The sequence below is a fragment of the Protopterus annectens genome, chromosome 13.part0, assembly GCF_019279795.1.
Source record: "Protopterus annectens isolate FY-2018-M chromosome 13.part0, PAN1.0, whole genome shotgun sequence".
Classification (NCBI taxonomy): domain Eukaryota; kingdom Metazoa; phylum Chordata; order Ceratodontiformes; family Protopteridae; genus Protopterus; species Protopterus annectens.
In genome coordinates this window covers 926,861,892-926,886,525 of record NC_056747.1, presented here as the reverse complement: position 1 = coordinate 926,886,525, position 24,634 = coordinate 926,861,892, and the positions used below count along the sequence as shown (strand labels likewise).

Genomic DNA, 24,634 nt, shown 5'->3' with positions numbered 1-24,634 from the left:
ACTGTGACTTCCAATGGGCAGAGCCTAAACCTTTTCACAGAATCAAATTATGTCCTTACATTTCAAACAAATGTTCATATTTCTGGAACCATAAGGATTATTAAAGAAATATAAATGGCAAACTCTTAAGCACAAACTATTTTTTATACTGGTACTATTCTTTAGATTCTAGGTCTTAAACTGAATTTTATAAGTCACAGTAAACACAGTAAGTATTATATTTGTAATATTTTGTCAACAACTTGCAATATCTCAACAACCACTCAAGTTACACACATACTGTCAGCAGCATTTTATTCATCTAGCTGAGAGCTTTCATATGAGGCTAAGGAGTTCTGTCTGTGTTACTTGGTTGTTGCGATATTTAGAAGAATGTTAAAATTATATCTACTGGGAAAAAGCCAAAAGAAGAAGAAGAATCAGAAAAACAACAGTTAATATCTATTTACCTGCACTAGGCAAAGGTCAAATATTAATGCAGTTGAGTTTGCTACTGTGTAAGCTTTAAGACAAAATCTTTTAAAACCTTATATATAGCATAGTTTTAGAATTATTGATGCAAATATGAACAAGCAATATTTGACACCTAGAGTTGTCAGCGATTCCGGTCGTAGCCTGCTATAGGTCCCCAACCATGTCCCAAGACTCACACTCCAAGTTCCTAAGCACCCTGGAGAATAGTAGGGTCCAACCTAACACTCGCATACTGGGCGACTTCAACTACCCCTCCATTAACTGGGAAAACTATTCATGTACCAATACAGTTGCCCAATGCTTTCTGCAATTCATTAATTCCAGTGCTCTGGACCAGCTCGATCTTACTCCCACTAGAGGTAGCAACATCCTTGCCCTGGTCATTACTAACATGGGAGACCGTTGCTCTACAGCAATAGTCAACTCCTCCCTGGTTAGATCCGACCACAAACTAATCACCTTGGAAATCCACATCCCTCCCACCCTCACCCCCCCACAAAGGTAACCACCATGAAGAACTTCTCCAAATCTAACTTACGGCTCCTAAAAACAGAGGTGGCTAAATTCACAGCACCCATGCAAATGGAGAATAGTTGCATGACCGCCAAATCATACACCAATGCACTGTATGAACACGTACACAAATGCATGGATCTTGCCATACCCAAAAGATCCAAGACGCTCTCCTCAAAAAAAAGGAAGCCAATCTGGTGGTCCCTTGCCATAAACAAACTCTACAACAGAAGGAGGAAACTGATGCGGAATAAGACGAAGTCCCAAGACTGGAAAAACTCCCTTATCAGCCTCAACAAAAGGTTGAGATCCCTCATCAAATTCTATAAAGCTAGCTATGAAAACAGAATTGCAGCAGATTGTAAAGACAACCACAAGGCCTTCTATAGCTACATAAAGAATCTCCATGGTAATACCCAGATTTGCTCTAAGCTACTGCACAATGGTACCTCCTATACAGAGCCAACAGATTTTGCATATATACTGGCCGGCAGATTCAGTGCTAACTTTACCACTCTCTCCCCCCTAAAGGACCAATCACAATACCAGTAGATTACCAGGCAGTCAGTATTACTGCTGCATAGGTTAAAACAGCACCTCACCTGTGTGTCCTGTTCAATCACAGCCTCAACTCAGGCTTTGTCCCTACCGAATGGCGCACTGCTACAGTCATCCCTTTTCACCAAGGAGGAGCGACTACAGACCCCAGGAATTATCGCCCAATTAACCTGATGAGTCTGATATGCAAAGCTATGGAACACATTATCATGGACCTAATAAACAAGTATATAGGGAATCTCCAAACTCTGGATCCTACACAGTTTGGTTTTGTGAAGGGTAGATCATGCCTGCTCAATTTGGTTGACTTCTTTGAGTCAGTCACCAGAGCTGTGGATGAAGACAAGGTGGTTCATACAGCCTACCTTGAACTGGCCAAGGCCTTTGATACCATTCCCCACTCAGGAATCATAGAAAAACTCACTAAGCTAAGCATCAACCCCTACATCACTAGGTGGGGTGCAAACTGGCTCACAGATAGAACCCACAGTTTGAAAGTAGCTGACTCCAAGTCAGGCTGCCGACCAGTCATGAGTGGAGTTCCACAGGGTTCGGTCCTGGGTCCTCTCCTGTTTGATATCTACTCCTCTGAAGTCCAGGCCAGCACGAAGGGACTCTGGATGACAAGGTTTGCAGACGATTGCAATTTGGGAGCAATTATTAACTCCCCAAGTGATGTTGACATCCAACAGAAAGGCCTCAATGATACTAACGACTAGTGTCAGAACCATGGCCTTAAGCTCAATGCCAAAAAATGTGTTGTCATCCCTCTTGGGAAAAACCCAGTTCCTTTGAATTACCACATTGATGGTAGTCCACTGAACACAGAAGGCATTATAAGAGATCTGGGAACACAGGTTGATAGCAACCTCTCTTTTGACCACCATGTTGCCAGTTTAGTCAGAAAGTCCTTCTGTGTGGCACATCTCATTACTAAGAGTTTTGCATCCGGGAAGAAAGAAGACATTGTCTCCCTCTACTCTTCCCTCATTAGGTCAATCATCGAGCAGAATGCTCCATTTGGCATGTATCTCATTAGACACCTGCAACAACTGGAGAGGCCGCAAAAGTACCTCACAAAGAGGATCCTAGGCCTTAAACAAGTACTATATGGACAAACTCATAAAACTCCAAGTATTCTCTGTCGCATATCACCTACTTAGAGGCGATGTCTGCTTGACCTACAAAGTCCATGTTTGACCCAGCTCTGTTAGAAATACTACATCTAAAGAAATCTCAATCTCTCCCTTTTGGAATGTACCTCACAAGACATCTGCAATAGCTGGAAAGGCCACAGAAGTACCTCACAAAGAGGATTACTGGCCTCAAACAGATGCCCTACACTGACCGTCTCAAAAAACTCCAGCTTTACTCCATAGCATATCGCCTACTATGAGGTGATCTCTGCCTAACATATAAAGCTATGTCAAACCCAGAGCTGTTGGACATGCTACACCTAAAGAAATCCCAATCCATCCAAGCTACACGCTCTTGGGACCTAAACCTTGTCACCACAATAAACAAGACATGCTGGAGGGATAGATTCCTGTCCCAGAGACTTCCCATATTCTGGAACAAGCTACCCATTTATGTCAAGAAAAGTTCCTCATTAGCACTCTTCAAGAAAAATCTTGATAAGTGGATGGGAAATAGGAAATACACCCCGGGGATCAATTCTGTGGCTCTGCTCGACTGGGGCACAAGAAAATAACTTTCTCGGGTGGCGTAAGCCAGGGAACTTTTTTGGCTAGGCTTACTTAGGCCCTTGGGGCAATAACCTAGTACCTGCCTATGAATCTATGAACCTATAATGGAGTAGACTACATGTCCTGTTATGCATTGTACTAGTGGCTGGTCTAGTATTATTAATACTGCAGTTTCATAGTACTTGTATGAGTCAAAGTGTTACTTCTGATTCTCACATTGTAGGCAGTTGCTATTGCTGAGTACTTGTTTGGGTTTTCAGCACAAAACCGATGTTGGATTAACCATGTGGCTTTGTGTATTAGTTCTAATTTCTGTCATGGAAGATAATAAGCCTGTTTAATTTAAAGACAGATATGGATTTTGTTTTTTTCCTGCTTCTGTTGCTGACAAGGATGCATGATTGGTTGCTAATGAATTTAATCCAAAGCAAATAATTATGGAATAGTCGGCTTCAGCCTATATGGAAAAAACAGTAGTAAGTACAAACAAAAAAAAGGAGTAGACAGGGTAATGTGAGGTAACTTCTGATCAACAAAATTTATACTAGTATGTTACTAGTTAATTGGTATGGTGGAGAAGCACTTGGTGAAGTTGCAGATATGATCAAAATTAGAGACATAGCAGTACTTTCCAAGATGGTTGCACACTGATCAACAGCTTAAATTCAGCTCTCCAAGTGTGAAGAAAGAAACTGATAGATAAGGGCTGATAATTCTGCCTATTTTAGTAAAATTCAGTTACTGGCTAATAAGTACACTGCCTGGCTGCAAACAAAGAAGAAACCTAAAGAGCCTGAAAGAAAATCAACTAGAAAAGGTGAAGAGAGAACACTGACTGGGAAGAATCATGCAGCTGTTCGGCAAAACGCAGTTCATGATCCAGATTTGGTACAAGAGATGGCTTCCAGTCATTTAGAGGAAAATGAGTCAAATATGCTCTGAGCTGATTAAAATAAATGAAATGTTGAAGGAGTATATTGACTCAAATAACAAAAGGCTTGAAAAATGGAAGAAGAAACTTTAAACAGCTATCCAGATGAACTGAAAAAAAAATGCAAAAACCAAAGGTTGAAATGATGAAAAGTCTAGCTGAGTATGAGACTGCTCAAGAATAGTGGTTTAAAAAAATGGTAGAGTTAGAGGACATAGTTCACAGAGAAAAACCTGAAATTTTCTGCTGTAACTGAGATTAATTGGAAGGAACAGACTGTATTAATTTTATGAAAGCACAAATAAGTAACTGGACCAGTTTTCCACAACAGGATTTGTTAATTAAAAGGACACATTGTGTATATGCTCCAAAGTTGGTCATGAGAAAGCAGCCAAGACCTGTATTAGTAAACATTCAGTCTTGCCAGTATAAATAGTTACTTGAGCCTGTCAAAACTGTGGCAAAACAGCAAAGTATTAAAAATTACATTATTGAAAAATGTTTATTCACTGTAAACCAGGAAAAAGAGAAGCAAGTGTATCCCAGTAATCAAGGAATATGGGCTTCAAGCTTTTAGAACATTTTTTCCTGAGGATCAAAATAATTTTGTTGATGCAGAACATGCTAATAAGGAAATACAAAAGCTTATCCAAAATCAAGGTAAAGCAGCTCCACAGCAACAGCTTGTCTCAGGTAAAGATAAAAATACAAATGTTTGTCCAACAAAAAAACATTAAACTGAAGGGGACTTTGCTTCACATTCTTCTTATAATAAAGCATGTGGAGAGACTTTGCCAGTGAAAGCTTTTCCAGTGTTCCAAAGGAAAATGCCTGAGAGGCAGAAAAAGGGCATAGGAGTTGGCTAGAAGAAACATGAGTACCTTGCAAATAAACCTGAGTCTGGGTTGGGAGATGGAGGTGAAAGGAAAAAGACCAGCAACACTGAAATTAGTAAATAAATCTGAGACTATAAAGCATCAATCACATTTGTGAAATATGGCTTTTTAATGAAAAAGTGGCTGAGAAAGGTTGGATTTTTGTTGGCTTTGTTAAACTTGTTGGAGGTATGACAGGCAATACTCCACTTCATGTCAATGCTTGGGATGACACCAAAAGGAAAAAAAAAGAAAGAAAATGTAACTGTAAGTAAAACAATTTTTGTTCTTAACAGTATTTTTATAAAATATTTCATGATATAAATTGCAAGCTACATAGTAAAGCATTTTTAGTGACTGTTGTATGATAAAGATACTAAAGTAAACAAGTACTTTTTTATTTTTAAGTTTTAAGAAAAGTAGGCGTTACAATGAAAAAGAGAAGAAAGGCTGGACAAAAGTGCATTTATGTTAATAGTTGTAATCTTTGGCTGTTATGATGGGGGTGGGGTGTAAAAGCACACTGATTATAATATATGCAGAAATTAATTGTTTTCTTTTACTTTTGCAAAGGTGAATATTTGGATTAATACCCTTGGCTTAATCTAATAACATATTTATGTAAGTAAGTGGGTTTTAAAAATGCAAGACCACAATGTAATGAATAGTTTGCAGCTTAGGGCAGCTGTACATTCCATTCTGTTCTTATGTTTCCATGGAAACAAGCTGACCATAGGAGAAGATAAATCAAGAGGTCTGGTTATTGTTTACTGACAAAAACATACAATTAAAAAGTACAGGGGCAAGCAGCTCAGTAAAAATAAAGTTTAAAATTAATGGAAGTGAGTAAGGGATAGCAGCTTCTGTGGTAACTAAATATTTTAATGCATTTACTAGAACAATGTATAACTTACTCTTATGTAAAGACAACCAGTGCACATTTTCTTAAGGCTAAAAGTTAATGTTTTATGAAACATGGAAACTGTTTTTTTTTTTCACATCTGGAAGAGAAATAAAGATAACACAAGAGCAGACAGCAATTAGTGTAAGTAAGAGAACAGACTGTAACATGTGCTTTAGTAACCTTACTTCTAGGTTAGTTGATGCCTGTGGATGCAACTGTCAATTTGGGACATCTATTCCTATCAGGAGGGTTAAACTTTATTATTTGAAGATTTACATAGTTTTGTGTTTTTGTTTTAAGTTAATAGGTTATAGGGGTGTTCTGGGGAGTATGTTTGTTTTCTTGTCTGATGATTTTTATTAAAAAAAATTCTTGTAAAACCTGGCATAGGCTCCAATGGAGATGGCAAGAAAGAATGGTATAAAGAATCAACCTGCCAACTATTAGGGTGCATGTAACAGAAAAGTTGAAAACAGACATTATAAATGCTTTCACATATAATAGGTGGGAACCATGAGTTATTATCATAATGGCTACACTATCCATATTAGTTTGGAACATGAATGTCCTCACAGGTGTGGACAAAAAGGTAACAGTACCCCCCCTGTCCCCTCCAGTCATTCCCAAAGTATACTTGTCACCATTCCTCAGCCTATGACTAAGACAGCAGGTCATCTTGGTGCTCTCCAAAGCCAGAAACACAACATCAATGGGACCAGACAACTTCCCAGATTGCCTTTTAAACAACTTACAACATGACCTAGCAGACTCACTTGGATCCCTGGTTAACTACTGCCTGTGAACTGGCTACATTATGGTAGAATGGAGGATAGAAACAGTAATCCCTCTGTATATAAACTGACCCTGGGAATTATAGGGCCATCAGCTTGAGTAGCCTCATCTGCAAGGCTATGGAAAGAAGCATTATGGACCTTATTAACAAGAACATAGGTAATTTCCAAACTCTGGACTCAACCCAGTTTGGATTTGTTAAAGGTAGATCACCCCTGTTAAACATGGTTGACTTCTTTGAGAAAGTCACCAAGGCCCTGAAAGAGGGAAATACAGTGCATACCACCTAGCTTGACCTAGGCAAGGCATTTGACATAATCCCCACTCAGGTAATACAGAGAAACTCTCCCAATTGGGTATTAACTCCTACATTACCAAATGGATAGCCAAATGGCTCACCAACAGGACACATACTGTTAACATGGGTGATTTTACCTCTAGCAGAATACCAGTCACAAGTGGCATACCACAGGGTTCTGTGCTAGGCCTCTTACTGTTCGGAATTTACTTCTCAAAAGTCCAGCCAAACTTGGACAGCCTGTGGCTGACCAAGTCTGCTGAAGATTGCAATTTGGGAACAATCACTGAGTCCCCCAATGATGTTATACTTCAGGCAGGGTTAATGCAAACAAATGATTGGTGCCAAAGCCACAGATTAAAGCTAAATGCAAAAAAATGCATTATTATTCCCTTTGGGAAAGCTAACATCTTTGCTAATTACATTATAGACAGCACCCCCAAGTGTAGACCTAGTGGTATGTGATCTGGGTACTCAGGTTGATAGTAATCTGAACTTTGACCATCACATATCCACAGTAGTAAGAAAATACTTCTATGTTGTTCATGTTATAAGTAAAGGCATTGCATCTGGATCTAAGGAGGTTATAATTCCATTATACTCAGCCCTCATCAGACCAATAATTGAGCACAATGCTCCCTTTTGCATGAACCTCACCAGACACCTGCAACAACTGGAGAGATGACAGAGGTTTCTTATAAAAAAAATTACAGGGTAGACAAAACAAGTCTTACACAGAAGGACTGAAAGCTCTGTCACTGTATTCTGTCTCCTGCATATTGCTAAGAGGTGACCTGTGCCTGGCTTCCATGGCAGTCTTTGGCTGGCCCTGATGAAAATGTTACACAGTCATAAATCAAACTGCTTGAATGTCACTCACTCCAGGGATTTAACCTACTCTCTGACATGAACACATCATGCTGGAGAGATATATACATCTCCCAGAGACTGCCACTTCTCTGGAATAAGCTTCCAGTTCATTTGAAATGGAGCCCCTTCCTGGACCTCTTCATATGCAACTTAGATAAATGGATGGGTGACCACAAATTCATTCCTGGGATAGTGTCCACATCCCTCCTGGGAAAAGGAAGTCAGTATTAACTACCATAGACCTTTACTTCTGCAAACTTCACTCACCTAACCACTGACAACTGGGACAACTTGAGATAAATATGGCTAGGCTTGTAAGGTCCCTGGGGCCATTAGTCTAGTAACCTTCTATGAATCTATGAACCTATAAATTATATTAAGAAATGTAGAGTGCAAATAATAATGCTACAGGGCACATATTTGGAAAGAAGTGAGCATTTGAATTTGATAAAGAAAGGATGGATATTCAGCAGAATATCAGAGACAAAGGAAAAGGGGAGTACTCATACTAATTGCTAGAGGAGCTTCTAAGTGAAGAGGAAAAAGATAGTAATGGTATATTTGTGAAAGCATGAGGCTACTGGCAAGAGAGGAGAATTACTCTGGCATGTACCTATATTCCACATAAAACTGTTGTTATGGAGCTTAAGAAAGTTTTGGGAGAAATAATCAGCTTTCAGCAGGGAATATTACTTATACATAAGGAAAGGAACTCAATTTGCAACAGTGAGGCTATAGCTGAGCAACTTAGAAGGGAAACTATAACAAAAGACGGTAGATTTCTGATGAAATTTATGAAGATATTTGGTATGGAAGACTTGAATTCAGTAGTAGGAACTCATAGAGAATTAACATATTATTCCCCAAAGTACAATAATTGGGCTAGACTTGACAGAAATTATATTTCATAGGAACATGTGAACCTAATTGCAAGCTTTGACACACATCCAATAACTCTTTCAGATCATGCACCAATAATAACTAAGATAAAAATGCAGGCTAATGAAGTAAAAATGAGGCACGGGTGTTTCCCTACCTACCTGTTAAAAAGGGAGGGATTTAAGGAATGGGTAGTGGAAATTATTTGAGAGTTATTAAGGAAGATAGAAATTACTTCAGAAGTTATCGCTAGTGAGTGGGATAAAATGAAAGTAGAATTTAAAAATAGGGTAGTAATAAAAAAAATGAGACGTGTTTAAGAAGCATCATGAAGTATTTAGAAAGGCTGACAAAGGTTAAAATATTGCAGAATAGGGGGAATTTTACAAAGCAAGAAGATGCACAACTGCAGAGTGGTAAACATAAAATGAGGGAGCATCTGCATAATATGCATGCATTTAGAATGATTGATATTAAGCAACTGTTTCTGATAACTCCAGAACACACAAAGTCTTAGCACAGTGACTTACGCAATAGAAAGTAGAAAAGGCTGTTGCCAGTTTTAGGCAGCTTTTAACAAGAAAAATAACAGGAAATCCTATAGAGGTATTAGGGGTATTTCAGAAATGTTAAGAAAATTTATATGAAGCACAGGAATGTGGAAATCAAGAAAAAGCACAAATGGAAATATTTATGGAAGACTTAAGCAAGCCAAGGTTAGAGGTAGATGAGGCCATAAAATTAACAGCTAATATAGGAAGAGATGAGATAAAAACAGTGATATATAATAAATCTGCAGGAAAGTCTCCAGGAATAGATGATATCCTTGTGGAAGTTTAGAAGATAGGATGGAAGAAGATGATAAAAATTTGCATTTTAAGAGGAAGGGAAGCACCAGCATTCTTGAAGAAACCTGTGGTGGCTGTAATACTTAAAGTCAGTAAACACCCATCTGATCCAGCTTCATAGAGGACCATTTCAAAAACATGATCATAAGATTTTATGTCTATGGTAGCTACAAGAATGGCAAAGGTGTTTCCAAAACTGATAGATATGGATCAGTGTAGTGTTGTGGATATGAGGCAAACATTTGACAACATTTATAGAAGAACAATGTTCCAGAGGGAAACAGAATGTAAGAAAATGCTGCTTTTTTTGGTGGGTCCTGATGCAGAGAAAGCCTTCAACAGAGTAATCTATGATTTTATTAGTAGTGCAATAGAATCATTTGCATTCCCAATATAATAATAAGTTTAATTAAGAGGAATCTGAGACAAAAAAAATTAAAGTGGGAGAGTTCCTGTCTGATACGTTGTGTCTGAACAGACGAACCAGGCAGGGATATCCTCTTTCTCCTTTGTTATTTGAGTTATATTTAGAGGCGCTGATAAAGAATATAAAGGACTCAGAAATTCAAGGATATATTTAGAATGGTAATCAAAAAGTTGGCTTTATTTGCAGACAGTATTATTTTGTACCCGATAAAACCAGAAAAGGACATCTCAGTGTTGTGGAACATTCTGAGACAGTTTTAAACTTTTTTTTTTAGGATATAAAATTAATGAAGACAAAACAAAGGCAACAGCAGTAGACTATGTATCCACACATGAATTGGTTCAGCAATACCAATTTTATGGGGACGCAATAAACCTAAGTCTTGAGGAATATGGGTTAAAAAGGACTCTTTTATGGCAGCTATGGATATGTGGGTAGAGACTTAACTAAGATTATACAAAAACTGAGAAAACTGGAAGCTCTTGTTTATAGATATATATTGCAAGATGCAAGTAGTAAAAATGTTTTTAGCACCTTTAGGTTTATATACAGGTCAGGCATATTTCTATCAACCAGAAGAGAAGTTGTGGCCAGTAATTAATAAAGAGTTGAAGGATTTTATCTAGGAAGGGAAGAGGATAAGGGTCAAGTGGGATAAGATGACCCTTCCAATAGAACAAGCAAGGTGGTTTAAGATTACCCGATTTGAAGGGATACTTTAGAGCTACCCAGTTAAGGCTCAAATACATAACACAAGCAGAAAGTTGTAATTCAATGTTTAAAGGGATGGTGAAGTGGGGGGGTTCAAGAAATAAGGAGACAGTGGGATTTTGGATATAGATTCTTAAGGGGAATGACAACAGCCATACAGAATATTATCTTCATAAAGTGGCAAAAAGTATTCTAAGAACTAAGCCAACATGGGAATGGAGAAAAGATATTCTGCCAATAAGGATGACTACAGTTAGGGGTACATAGAATAGGCAAGACGGAGTTGGAACTTACTGGAGAAAACTGGAAAACTAGCCAAGATATTGTTAGCAAATAACTAGATAGGGAAAGGTATAGAATGAGAAGAGGCCAAGACGACATTTGCCCTGCAGGCCAGAGTCTGCTTTCCCTGTCAGGGATTGATATCAGAATATAGGCAAAGAGAAAAGGATATAGGAATCTTAAGCAAAAGACCTGTCCTGCTAGAGTTTTTAGTTTCATCTAGAAAAAAAGCTACTGTTAAAAAAGAGATAATTAGTAGAGTATATAAAATATTGCACAATAACTACAGGAATCAATCACAGGAACCTAGAAAAGACTGAAAAGAGATATTGGCTAAGCAATTTAAAAGGAAACAATGGGAGGACATATGTATGGCTCCTGCATATGCAATTAAGTCTAGAAGATTGAAGATTTTTGCTTGGCAGTGTTTGCATAGGTATTGTTTATGCCCCAAGCAGACTCAAAAGAGTTTTTCCTCAGGTAGTTGTCAAATGTTGAAGTTGTGATGAGGAAGCAAGAGGTAAGTGGGAACATAATGAGTTGGTTGACTGTAAATGTTCCCTGTGGAGTATTTGGGTCTATTTTCAGACATCGAATAAATATTGCATCGAACATTACTCATCGAACATAACTTTTAATGAACAGGCAAATCTTCAAAAATAAAGTGATTGAATGTCCATACCTGGCCAACATAAAGGAACCAAACCCCACTACTTACTTACTGGTAATGTAGCTATAACAGAGCCTGTCCTTTCCCCCAATTTAGTGCAACCTAGGAGTTGGTATATATAATTAGTGGGGTCTGGGAGGCACAGCCCCCCACAACAGAAGGATTCAATGAACATGACACAATAGCCCCACACCCCCAAGGTCAGACTAAACTGGGGAAAGGGCAGGTTCTGTTATAGTTAAGTTACAATTAAGTTAGTAGTAGGTCACAGTTCCTTTATGCTGGCCAACTATGGCCACTTGATGACTTTATATTTGAGCAAATGAGTGCAACTAAGGGAATGATTTTCTTGAGGTGGGATACAGAATCTGAATTGCCTAGACATAGTAAGCCCCTGTTAAGTTTAATTCTAGTGGCTGCCAAAAAGCAATTACTAGAAAATGGAAATCAAAGTCTAAACCAATTGTATTTGAAGTAGTGAATATTGTAACAGAGATAAAAGAATTGGAAGTGGGATATTTACAAATGGATAGGACCAAATTGCACAGAAAAAAAATATAAACTGTGGGAACAATACATGTAGAATAATGTTTTGGAGGAGAAGTGAGGTTTATGGGAAGGCAAAAAATGAGCAATTTACATAATATTGGATTGATGATAACTGTATAAAAGAATGTATGGGATTTACAATGTTTGTAACTGTAAACATGTTAACATGGCTTGTTTTCTTTTATATAAATGTACATTTGCCTATGTCTTAAGTGATAATTTAATTCTTCTTCTTTCGGCTTTTTCCCATTAGGGGTCACCACAGTGGATCACCTGTCCGCTCATGATTGGCAGTGGAGTTTTACAGTGTCGAGTTGCCAGCCTGCGCCCAACCTTCCACAGAAAGCACATACACGCATGCACTCACTCCTAGGGCCAATTTAGAGTGTCCAATCCACCTACAGCATGTCTTTTGGATGTGGGAGGAAACCATAGCACCCGGAGGAAACCCACACAACTACAGGGAGGACATGCAGACTCCACACAGAAGGCATCCCAGCTGAGAATCGAATCGGAGAACGTCTTGCTGTGAGGTGTTAAGTGATAATTTAATAATTGTGCTAAAAAATCAAAGACTTAGCTGCAGTGGAGAAAAGACTGCAGCTGCCCAAGTGAAAAGTGCTATGGCTGCAACTGGTAGCTGATCAGTCATTAGAACAGAAATGGCATTCAGAAATGAATGCTGCTACTGTCTTTGTATTCGTGGATGAATTGCTTCAGCCTCTCGTGTGTGGTATAATCTGTAGCAAGTCACTTGTAAATGTCACAAAAGAGATTTTTTTTCCTTGTCCACAAGTAAGAGGCAACCATTTTATGGTCCCTCAACTTAAAGTTGAGGGAGGGTGGTGCCAGATTGGGGAGTGGCCCAGGGTGCCAGAATAGCAAGCTATGACTCTGATCAAAATAATCCACGAGAAGTGAAACATGATGTGTGTTGAGTGAAGGGAGCCAAAGGTAGATAGAAAAATTATTCCACTTGGCTAAAAGAGGAGAACAGTAAAAGAAACAATTTGACTCATAAAGTACTACATGTATTCAATAGTCTCAGTCACGTACAGAATGAGATGGAAGGACAAGCAGAAACTTAAAGGCAGGAAATACTTGGACTGGATTTCGAGGAGTTTGGGAGGGAAGTGTGTTGTAGAAAGCTGAACAAATTTCTCCATCCATCCATACACAATTCATTAGATCTCCTTTGAGATTCTCACCTCATTCATTATGTAAGTGGTCCACCTTATACATGTTATTCTTCAACCCATCTGTACAGTACCATCAGAAAGCATGGTTCTCTGTTCACCTTAGGCAGGCAGTGTTCACACCTTAATGATAATTCATACATTTTTATATTACCTGCTTAATCCAATTCAGGATCATTGGAGAGATGAAGCCTGTTTCATCATCACTCAGTCAGCATATAACAATGAAACTTATCCTAGACAAGGCAGCAGTCCACGCAACCCTAACTCAGATATACAATACACACCTATGGGCAAGCCAAAAGAGCTCAAATTCACCTACACTATGTCTTTGGATTGTGGGAGGAAACTGTAGCATTTGGCAAAACCCATGTGGATTCAGGAAGAATCTGCAGACTCCACAAAAAGTGACATAGACTGAGAACCAACCACTGTGAGGTAGCAATGCTAACTGCTGTGCCATCCCTTAAAATTAATTAGTTTTAATCATATAGAACACAAAAGAAATTTCCGTAAGAATATGTTGTGAAATATATGGTTTCAGTATATGTAAATATCAGAGAAGTTGTAATAGTGGGGACAGCATAGTGGTTCAGTGAACACTCTCTGCAAGATGTCTGGATGTTCTTTTTGTGTTTTATGTGATTTTAAAAACATGGGGATCAACTGGGTACTCTAAAAATATAGTCAACATCTCCTTGCCGTTTTGGTATAATTCATGGATAACACATTCATTTGCCTGATTAACAAATGAAAAAAGTGAAATAAGGGTAAGTCATTTTGGCACTGCTTTGTGAAATAAATATTACACATTCTGTATGACAGTAAACTTGATACACTGGACCTTTATTTATCCTTATTAGACTTGGGTCTGAGTTAGAACTACATGTAAAGTGAATCAAGAATATTACCCTCTACCCTGTCCCAAAACAAAAACTGTGACATTCACTGCAGCTTAGTCATGTCCAGGTCTATATTATGCAGTTGAAAGACATGTTCAGTGACACATAAATATCAAATCCTGTAATTGCCGAACGGCCACATCAGCAACTTTTTTCCCAGGGGAAAAAAGTTCTTGGCCATCATCGGGGATTTTCCCTTTTCCCCACTGTAGCGTGATCTCAGAGTTGGTTTATTTAGTTAGGGAGTGAGAGGGGCACAGCCCCCCACATTGGGGGTGTGGGGGTGAAGCCCCCCCACTATTTGGGGTTTGAACGTTTTTTTCCTGTTCCTTAGGCCAAGCGCTTTTTTCCCCCTGGGGAAAAAGTCACTGATGTGGCCATTTGGCAATTACAGGGTTCGATATTTATGCATCAATGAAGAAGTGTTCGCTGAACACGTCTTTCGACTGCATAATATAGACCTGTCATGTTCTACAGGTTTCTATGCTCCCTATAAATACTTGCTAAGTTTCTGGGAGCTGTCTTTATGGAAATATCAGCTTGCAGTCATCATTGTTTGATCCAATGCAATGAACTATAATTACTAATAATTTAAAAGAATTATTCTGTTGTCAAACTACTCAACTTAATAGTCCTTATAGCTCTATGTGTCAAACTTTGTTACGTCCATTCCAGAAAATCAGTCTTGAAAAATTACTTGAAACAGCCTCATTTATGTTTCAGACAGGTCTGTATTACACTGTCAAAAAACCTTAACATCGAACACCACTCCAGCAACACGTTTTTGTTTGTGTCTTTCGGCTTTTCCCGGTTAGGGGTCGCCACAGCGGAACTCCAGTCCACTAATGATTGACAGTAGATTTTTACGTGCTGGCTTGTCGGGCCTAACGCACAACCTTCAATGAAGGAATGCCCATTCACGCATGTCGCCACACAGAAGACACTGAGAATCGAACGGGCATTCAGAGAATCGTGGAAGTGAATTTCACTGAATACTCCAGCGGCACGTATTCAGTGAAATTCACTTCCACGATTTTCTGAATACTTACAAGGCAAAGACATAGTTGGCCAACTGTACAATTTTGCCCTTTTCTCCACTGTAGTGCGATCTCAGAGTTAGTATATTTAGTTGGGGGTGGGGGTGCAGCCCCCCCCCCCCACATGGGTAGGTTTGGTTGAGCTAGATTTAGGTCTGTTGGATTGTGGGGCAAGTATTTGTTTGCCCTTTATGTATTCAGCAAATCGCTGAAGTGAATTTCGCTGAATACGCGTCGACAGAGTGGTGTTTGATGTTAAGGTTTTTCGACAGAGTAAAATAGACCTGTTTCAGTCTCTACTATTGGTTAGTGAGTTGCATATGGACTGAGGTATTAAAAATTACTTATATTCGAGTGCTACTGTAGTAAGAGCAGTAATTAGAAAAGGAGAGAAAGAAAGATTGCATGAAACATGTTTTTGCATTTTATACATTTGACTGTTTTCAAAGTTATTGAAGAAGTTCAGAAAAAAATAAGACTAGATGTGTCAGATCTAAGAGTTCAATATTAAAATAACAAGTTTTTAATTGCGTGCCTAAAATTTACCTTCCTTAAGTATTTTAAGCATATAAATATTTTTGTTCACTAATTAAACAAGTAAAATCACTAGACATAAGAATGTTTTGTCATTGAAAATATAGGTTCATAGGTAGGTACTAGGCTATCAACCCGAAGGCATTTAAAAGCCTGGCCAGAATGTGTTGGCTTTCGCCACTCCCTTAGATTAGTTCCCTGTGCCTCTGTCCAGCAGAGACACTGAAGTGATCCCCAGGGTAAACTTTCTGTTTCCCATCCACTCGTCAAGGTTTCTCTTGAAGAGTGTTAGCGAGTAGCTCTGTCTAATGTAGATTGGAATCTTGTTCCAAAGCATGGGAAGTCTCTGGGACAGGAATCTATCCCTCCAGTATGTCCTATTTATTGTTGTGGTGAGGTTTAGATCCCTAGAGCATGTGGCTTGAGGGGATATGGTTTTCTTTAGGTGGAGCATGTCCATTAATTCTGGGTTGGACATGGCCTTGTATGTCAGGCAGAGATCACCTCTGAATAGGCAGTATGCAATTGAGTACAGCTGGAGTTTCTTCAGTCGAGCTGCATAGGGCATCTGTTTGAGGCCAGTGATCCTCTTGGTGAGGTACTTCTGTGGTCTTTCCAGCTGTTGCAGGTGTCTTGTAAGGTACATCCCAAATGGGGCGTTGTACTCTATGATTAGTCTGATGAGTGATGAGTAGAGGGGCACAATGACCTATTTTGATCTGGATGCGAACCCTTTCATGATTAGGTGGGCCACATAAAAGGATTTTCTAACCACTTTGGCAATGTGATTATCAAAGGAGAGGTTACTATCTACTTGGGTCCCCAGATCCCTTATTACGTCTTCCGTATTTAAGGGACTACCACCTATGTGGTAGTTTGTGTGTACTTTGTTTTTTCCAAAGGGGATGACTATGCACTTTTTTGGCATTTAGCTTGAGGCCATGATTTTTACACCAGGTATCTGTCTCAGTGAGACCCTTTTGGAGGATGTCTGTCTCAGCCGGATAGTCAATTATAGCCCCTAGTTTGCAGTCATCTGTGAAATTGGTCAGCCATAGTCCTCTTGTGCTTGCCTGTACCTCTGAGAAGTATATGCCGAACAGGAGGGGTCCTAGGACTGAGCCCTGGAGAACGCCACTTGTAACTGGTCTAGAGTCAGACCTAGCTCCCACAACTCTCACCATGTGGGTTCTGTCTGTGGATGAACCGCCTAGATAAGAAACTTAACCTATTCAGTTTGCAACCAGACAGTTTAAGAATCAAACTAAAGATTACACAATAAAGTCATCAGCATCTAAGAAAATGCAATAAGCTACAGTGAGCAATGATTTAAAATAATTATTTTGCTGTCGGTCTCTATAGCTTGACAAACTGTTCATGTAACTGCCGCTATGTTCTGATAATTCCAAAAAGCATAGCTTTCAACTTCTTACAGCAAGAAACCTGGACAAAACCATAAATAATGGGGGGACAAAGGACCAAAAATAGGGAAAATTATTAAATATTGCTCTTATAAACTTAGGAAGTTGCTGGAATAACTGGGTTCAAATCAGCATGAATTTTCTAAAGGATATGAAGTCTGAAACTCAAATGTGCGCCACTATTTTCTGATTTTAATCCTTAATGATTTGCCAGAAAACAAGGATTTTATGAGGGACAGACCAAACATGATGAAACATCTGGACATTCTGCAAAAATCTGTACAGATGACAGGTATGTAAAAAGGCAGTCTTTAAATATTAGTTGGAACAGTCTTGCTCAGGAAGGAAGAACGACTTTTTTACATGTTTTTGTCTCTTCTTGTGGTTAGTGCAGAGCTTAAGTATTGAGACATTACAGTATACTTACTGTCTCTTAGTCCTGCAGGAAGATTAGAGATACGGTCTGCCTTCCCATAAAATCCCTTGCAACTGGTTGCAACTAGAGAGGAAGAGAACATCAGTCAGACATGTTCTTGCAGTTTATACATTGGATTTTTTTTTCAAAATTGATGAAATTCAGAAAAACATAAACTAGATCTGTTTATTTGTCAAATAGATGTCTCCGTCGGATCTAAGAAGCCAATATTCAGTAACAAGTTGCTAGAGGATTTTAAGCATATAAACATATTTGTTCACTGGTTAAACATGTAAGCTCACTAGACACACAATATCTTTTTTAAGTGGTTTTCTGGACACCTGGAAGCACTGCCTAGTTAAAACAACTTGCTCATACAGTCCACAGATATAGATTTTGGGAATCAAACCAAGGACTCCATGATGATTTTGTTTAATACTTTTAAAGGTGCTAAACTTCTGTCATACACTTGCAGTTAGTTATCTGTTGCTGCAGACATAAGATGGCCTGCAATTGTAGCAATTCATGTCCAAAAGCAAACTGAGGCAGCTGGTGAGGGCTGCCAGACAAAAAGCCCTGGTAATTAATTCCTGCATCTCTGCCATGAAACCTTGTGGATGGTTCAAGTAACTGTCCATAGGTTTGCCAGGAGTCAAATTCAACCTGTTGGCAGTATATACACAAATTCCTTTCCATCTGGTCAGGAAATACTATATGTTTTTAATGCAAAACAAGTCTCTATCAGTTTGAAATAAGGTTTAAATTCATTTTTGAAATCCATTAGTATTACTATCCTGAAGGCTACCACAACAGCAGAAATTTATTTATTTATTTATTTATTTACATTTGTTTACCGGGAAGTTCTGACTGGACACAGGTCATTTTTCAGCAGAGGCCTGGGGAGAAAAGCTCCACAAGTAAACATAAAATTGAGTTAAAGTATTGATCTTGACATATAATAATAAAGCAAAAGATACGTAGTAATAACATTCCAATTAGAACAAAAGAGACATAGTAATAACATCCATTGAAACATATATAAAACAGAAATGGATACTTTGTAACAGACTGGAGAAAACAGAGTATATAGTACTTAATTGTAGTTACATTGAAGAAGGAGTAGTATTAAGGTCAACATGCTCAGTAGCAGAGAATCAAGTGAGTATTATACTATTTGAGGTTGGAGTTTTTAGTCGGGATTGGGGCAGGGGCAGAGCCAGTGTAATTTTAGGTGAGACTTGAATGCAGTCTTGAACTTACTGCCGGATGGTAAGGTGGTTATAAAAGGTGGGAGGCTGCTCCAGAGATTGGGTATGGCACAGGAGATTAAGACTCCACCAGCGGAGTTTTTGGGTTTGGTGACCAGAAGAAGATTTTTGCTGTTGGAGCATAGGGTTCTAGAGGAGCAGTAAGTTTGGAGAAGGTTTTGAAGCAATAGGATTTTATGAGGATGGTTTACTAGTTTGAGGGTAAAAGACAGTTGATTCAGGTGAAGTAGTTGTGGCAGTTCCAGCCAGTCAAGTTCTCATAGTGAGTGGCAGTTGTGGCTGCGGTAGGATGCACCCAGAGCAAATTTTGCTATGTTATTATGTGAGGTTTCAAGCCTGTGTAAGTCAGTCTGTCTAAGGTTGGTTAGTATAGGAGAGGGGGTTCCTATTACGTTGTTGAAACTATAAAACTTCGAACACTACAAGATCGAACTTGTATGTTCGAAGTTTTATAATTTTGAACAACAAAAAAAAAACATTAAAAACAACAGACAGAAAGTAACTGTTGTAAGAAGGGGGGCAAGCCCCCCTGCACCCCCCCACACCCACCGCTCTTTAAATATACCAACTCCGAGATCGCACTACAGTGCGGTACCTTTACCGCATGGTAGTGCGATCTCGGAGTTGGTATATTTAAAGAGTGGGAGTGTCAGGGGTGCAGGGAAGCTTGCCCCCCTGCTTGCAAGACTTTATCTGTTTCCTTTTTTTTTCTTTTTGTGTTCTGAAAGGGAGATGGTAGTATTATCTTTGGCAAGGATCTTGAGGTGGGTGAGAGTTTGGTTGGCTTTGGAGGGTTGGAAGACAAGGAGTTTGTTCTTGTTAGGATTGAGTATAAGATGGGCATTATGTAGCCAGCTTTCTACTGATGAAAATGACTCACGTGATCTTTTGAAGTTCAGGTCGAGTGGGGGCACAGCAGATGAGGGTGGAATCATCTGCATATTGTATTAGGGATGCATGCTTTGTGGAGATATGTAGATTGTTGGTGAATAGGGAGAATAGTAGGGGGCCAAGGATGGAGCCTTGGGGTATTCTGAGAGTAACAGAGAGATGAGGAGATAGGCTATCTTTCCAAAGGACTGATTGTTGTTGGCTGGTAAGGTAACTTTGGAACAAGTTGGTGGCAGAGTGAGAGAATGCGAAATTAGTGAGAACAGAGAGTAGCATTTTGTGTGATACCATGTCAAATGCCTTAGACAGATCTAGAAATATAGTGGTGGAGAATGTAGTAGTGCTGTGATATGGCCTGAAGCCATGTTGGGTTTTGGAGAGGAGATTATTAGCTAGGAGGTGGTTTAGTACCTGAGAGTTAATGCATTTCTCAAGGATCTTGGAGAGTGAGGAGTGGATGGCAATAGGGCAGTAGTTGGAAAGATCAGTGGAGGAGCCTCCCTTGTGAAGGGGAATGATGTATGAGATTTTCCATATGTACCCTCTACATAGCTTTCTGATATAGAGCGGTTAATTAGTATGAAGTCTGGATAGGCTAAGGTGTTGGCTGCAATTTTTAGGTATTCTGAGGGAAGGTTGTCAGCAGCGAGTTTTGAGGGCTTAAGTTTTGTTAGGAGTTTTTTATATAAGATGTGAGTACATAGGAAATTGCAAAAGAGGGGGGTAGAGAATCAGGGGTTGGAGTGATGGGGTGGATGAGAGTTGTTGTTGTTTGGATAGGGTTAGAATGGTTTCAGTGAAATGTTTATTGAAGGAGTCAGCAATACTGGTGGAGGTGGAGTGGATGGTGGGTGGGGGTGTGTCAGCTTTACCTGGGTGGAATATCGAGTTTATCCAGGACCAGAGCTGTTTAGGTTTTTACTGGAAGGAGTTTAGGGTGGTCTGATAGTAATGGGCTTTATCTGTTTTTATTTGTTGTTTGACCTTATTGTGTAATTCAAGAAATGTTTGCCTAGCGGAGGGGAGTTTTGTTAGGTGCTAGTGATCCCAGACTTTATCTCTGATTTTCATTAGACCCTGGGTGGTTTTTTGGAGTCAAGGGGAGTATTTAGATTTGACTCTGGGGTATCTTTTAGGAGTATGGGTGCGTAAAATGCTGAGGAAGGTACTATGGAAGAAGTGGATAGCTTCATCTAGATTAAGGTACTTTAGTGGTGCCCAGTTACAGTTTTGAAGAGAGGAGATAAAGGAATAGGGGTTGAATTTTGCTTTGTTACAGATTTGTCTATAAATTATGGGATTTGCAGTGTTAACATGGTGTTTTAGGAGGTAAATGGGGGCGTGATCACTGAGGCTGCCATGTAGACAGCCAGTAATGTAGGTATAAGGATCTTGGTTAACTAGTATCCAGTTAAGGACAGTATGTTTATTGGGGGTTTTATTTATATGAGTGGGTGACTATATTAGTTGAGAGAAACCATGTAGGTTTAGGTGCATGGCTGGGTGGTCCTTAGAATAGGATAATCAGTTGATATTAAAGTCACCGAGAATGATGGTTTCTTGTGGTAGAGAACAATTGGACCAGTTCAGGAGGTTTTCTAGGGGTGGTATATTTTGGCCTGGAAGGAAGTAGCAGCCAAGGATGTTGATAGTTTTATTAAGGTTTAGTTTGAGGTTGTTATGTAAGATTTCCTCATTTCCGATCAGTGGAACTGATATGTTGAGAGTTTGGATGTTGAGGTAGTGTTTAAACATAATTGCTATACCGCCCCCTTTCTTGGATAGTCTGTCTGCACGGAGGATGCTATAGCCAGTGGGGAGTATTTCCTCACTTTTGATGTGAGGTTTGAGCCAAGTTTATGTTAGGATGAGAATATCAGAGGAGTATAGTTTTATGGTGGCATGTAGTTCTTGGGTTTTGTTGCATATGCTTCTAATGTTTAGACATAAGATGAGGAGGTCAGATGTTTTTTTTTGGTAGTGATTAAGGAGTAGCAGGAAGTGTTTTGAGGGAAGCTTGAGGTGGGGTTTAAGATGGTGGGGCCAAATTTATATTAAAATGTGGGTGGGGGGTTATAGTGATGTTCACATTAGTTTGTGGAGTTTGCAAACCACTGAAACCATCAGAGGGCAGTACTGAGCTATAGTTGGCGATACAATATACATGGCAATTGGTTTTAAATGCACTGTAGAAAGTACTGGGTCATGAAGTAAGTAATAGGTTATTCTTCTGACAGTGATATTAGTAGTCTTTTCTCACAAACATAATTCACATAAATCCTGAAATATGTATGAGTTTCTTAGAAGTAACTACTGTTAACTACTGTTAAATGAGGTTAGCCAAGAAGGATTATTAACTAAAGAGCAACTTCTTAGACACACTACAATATATGTTGGAAAACAGCAGGAATTCAGATCATGGGTCAAATTTTAAGCATTTAAGAAATGACAGAATAAGGCATAAGTCATTTACATCTTACTGCATGACACTTTGACATAGAGCTGTGATTCTGCTATTCAAGAAACTCATGACACTATTCCCAGCACCATCCAGTAAGGTATAAGGGAGCTACGGTACATTCCATGAGTCTAGGCACTGTAGTATACTGCAGTACCAATTATTGTTTTCCTGTTCTATTACAGTTACCATTTACACAGTTTTGTAAAAGAACCACTGGGTAAATCACATATCATTTTGGCCAGCAAGTGCCAAGAACAACTAAGAAGATTGCTATGGCAGTTTCTTCCAAAATAAAGGGTTACCAAAACGACTTCATTACAAGCACAGTGCATTATTCCTCATTATTTTTATTTGTTCCTATATACAATATTCATGATTTGTTACCTACTTATGTTTTAACTACATATGTGAAACTACAGAATTTACTGTATTACTAAATTATTTTGTGCTAAAAACTTAGACTTGCCTTACTAGGACATGATATGCTTATGTTTTGATGTAAATGAACATAATTCATGTATCCATGTTAGGTAATACTGTATGTCTGTTTACAGTTATTATAGGTTTGGGCTGAGAAGGATCCCTGGACCAGTCCATTTACCTGGTTAAAACAACTGACAAACAAGGTGGTGTGCTTCTAGTGACCCTTTCCCTGCAAGTCTCCTTATGCTTTTTTTTAAGATTTTGGTTGCAACTGGAGGAGAAGACAGGTATCCATATGCACATTTTCTTAGTTTCTCTCCCCCCTACCTTCCCATTCCACTGCCACTTTGATACACTGAGCTATTCCATTCTATTTTCTGATTTAGCCAAACTATGTTATGTGTATATGGCCACTGCAACCCAGTGCTACTCAAATAACATACATCATGATGGACATTTCTGAATCAGAGCTGTCGTGCTGTTACACTACATGTGGCTGGTAAGCAGGTGTTTAAAAAACAATGGCAGGGAGGTTCCAAAAAGAAAGCAGACCCCCCCCCCAAAAAAAAAAAAACAACAACAGACAGTCAAATACATCAGAATGACTATCTAAGGGACATTTTGCCAAGAGATTGTTTCAGACAAATGAGTTCAGGGACTGATTCAGCAGGGGTTCAAATGTCAGTGGCAGGAAAGCTCTCCTTTCCAGGGAATCATTCTACATCCAAAAGACCAAATCCCTCTATTCCGTCATATCTTACGGGGGGGGGGGTAAAAGTAGTTCCTCCTTCCCAGTGGGGAAGAGGTCGAGGTTTTTATACCAGAATGTTTCTTTTGCCAAAGAAAGCAAATGCCTGAATAAAAGTTCTGGACCTTTCTTTCCGGCATCACTTTGTGACAGTGTCCAAGTTCATAATGCTTTCACTACACAGTGTCTTATGACTTTTTCCTCATTTGATTTTTTCTGATAGCTTACCATCACATTCCTATACATCTGGACTCCAGACATTTATTAAGGTTTTATTTGTCTGGATGACATGATCAGTTCTGTGCCTTTGGGTTATCCACTGCACCAAAAGTATTCACAAAGTGTCTAGCTCCAGTTATAGCACATTGCAGGCTGCAGGGTATCCACACTTCTCCATATTTAGGCAATTTACTTATCTTTGCAGAATCTTTTTCTAAGTATCAGGAATCTCTCACATGGGTGAGATATCTCCTATGCAGCTGGGATTCTAAGAGAATATTCAAAAGTCTTTTTTGACTCCATCACCAGGACTGTGCACCTGGGGTGTTTGCTGGGCATCTCAGTACAAAGTGCTTTTCTTCCACAGGAAAAATAGATCTATATTTAGATCTATTCATGTCTTTTTTTTCTCACTCAGACTACAGTCACTACCCGGGAACTTTTCAGGATTATGGGTCTCATGACATCTATGATTCTCATGATACATCTTACAAGATGCCACATGAGAAAGATACCATGGTATCTGAAGTCTCTTTGGTTCCCAGCACAAACACTCATTATCTTTTCAGATTACAATTCTATAATTTCTCATAAGAGAAATCACTTGGTGCAGACATCAAATATCCCCTTCTTCTCTTCTGCTCCAAAGCAATCAGTCATGATAGACACCTCAGACTTTGCTTGGGGGCCGTATCGAGGGGATAAAAGTGCAAGGTATCTGGAAGATCATATATTAGCAAATGGAAAATATTTTCTAGTTGATGCCAAAAACATATCCAGTACCCATTTAGAGTTAGTGTTTCTCTGTTTTTGCAATATGTGTGTTAATTAC

General features: G+C 39.1%; 1 protein-coding gene across 5 annotated transcripts in view; it reads right to left on the bottom strand.

The window, feature by feature from the left end:
* Nucleotides 1–24,634, bottom strand: part of RAMP2 (receptor activity modifying protein 2) — a 290,068-nt gene that overhangs the window by 140,340 nt on the left and 125,094 nt on the right. For 4 of the 5 annotated variants that reach the window (XM_044054685.1, XM_044054684.1, XM_044054683.1 and 1 more), the window contains one exon: nucleotides 17,805–17,876. The exons of the other annotated variant lie outside the window; for it this stretch is intronic. In XM_044054685.1, coding sequence (XP_043910620.1) covers nucleotides 17,805–17,876 — 72 coding nt within the window. The remainder of the gene's footprint in view (nucleotides 1–17,804; nucleotides 17,877–24,634) is intronic. 5 annotated transcript variants of the gene reach the window in all.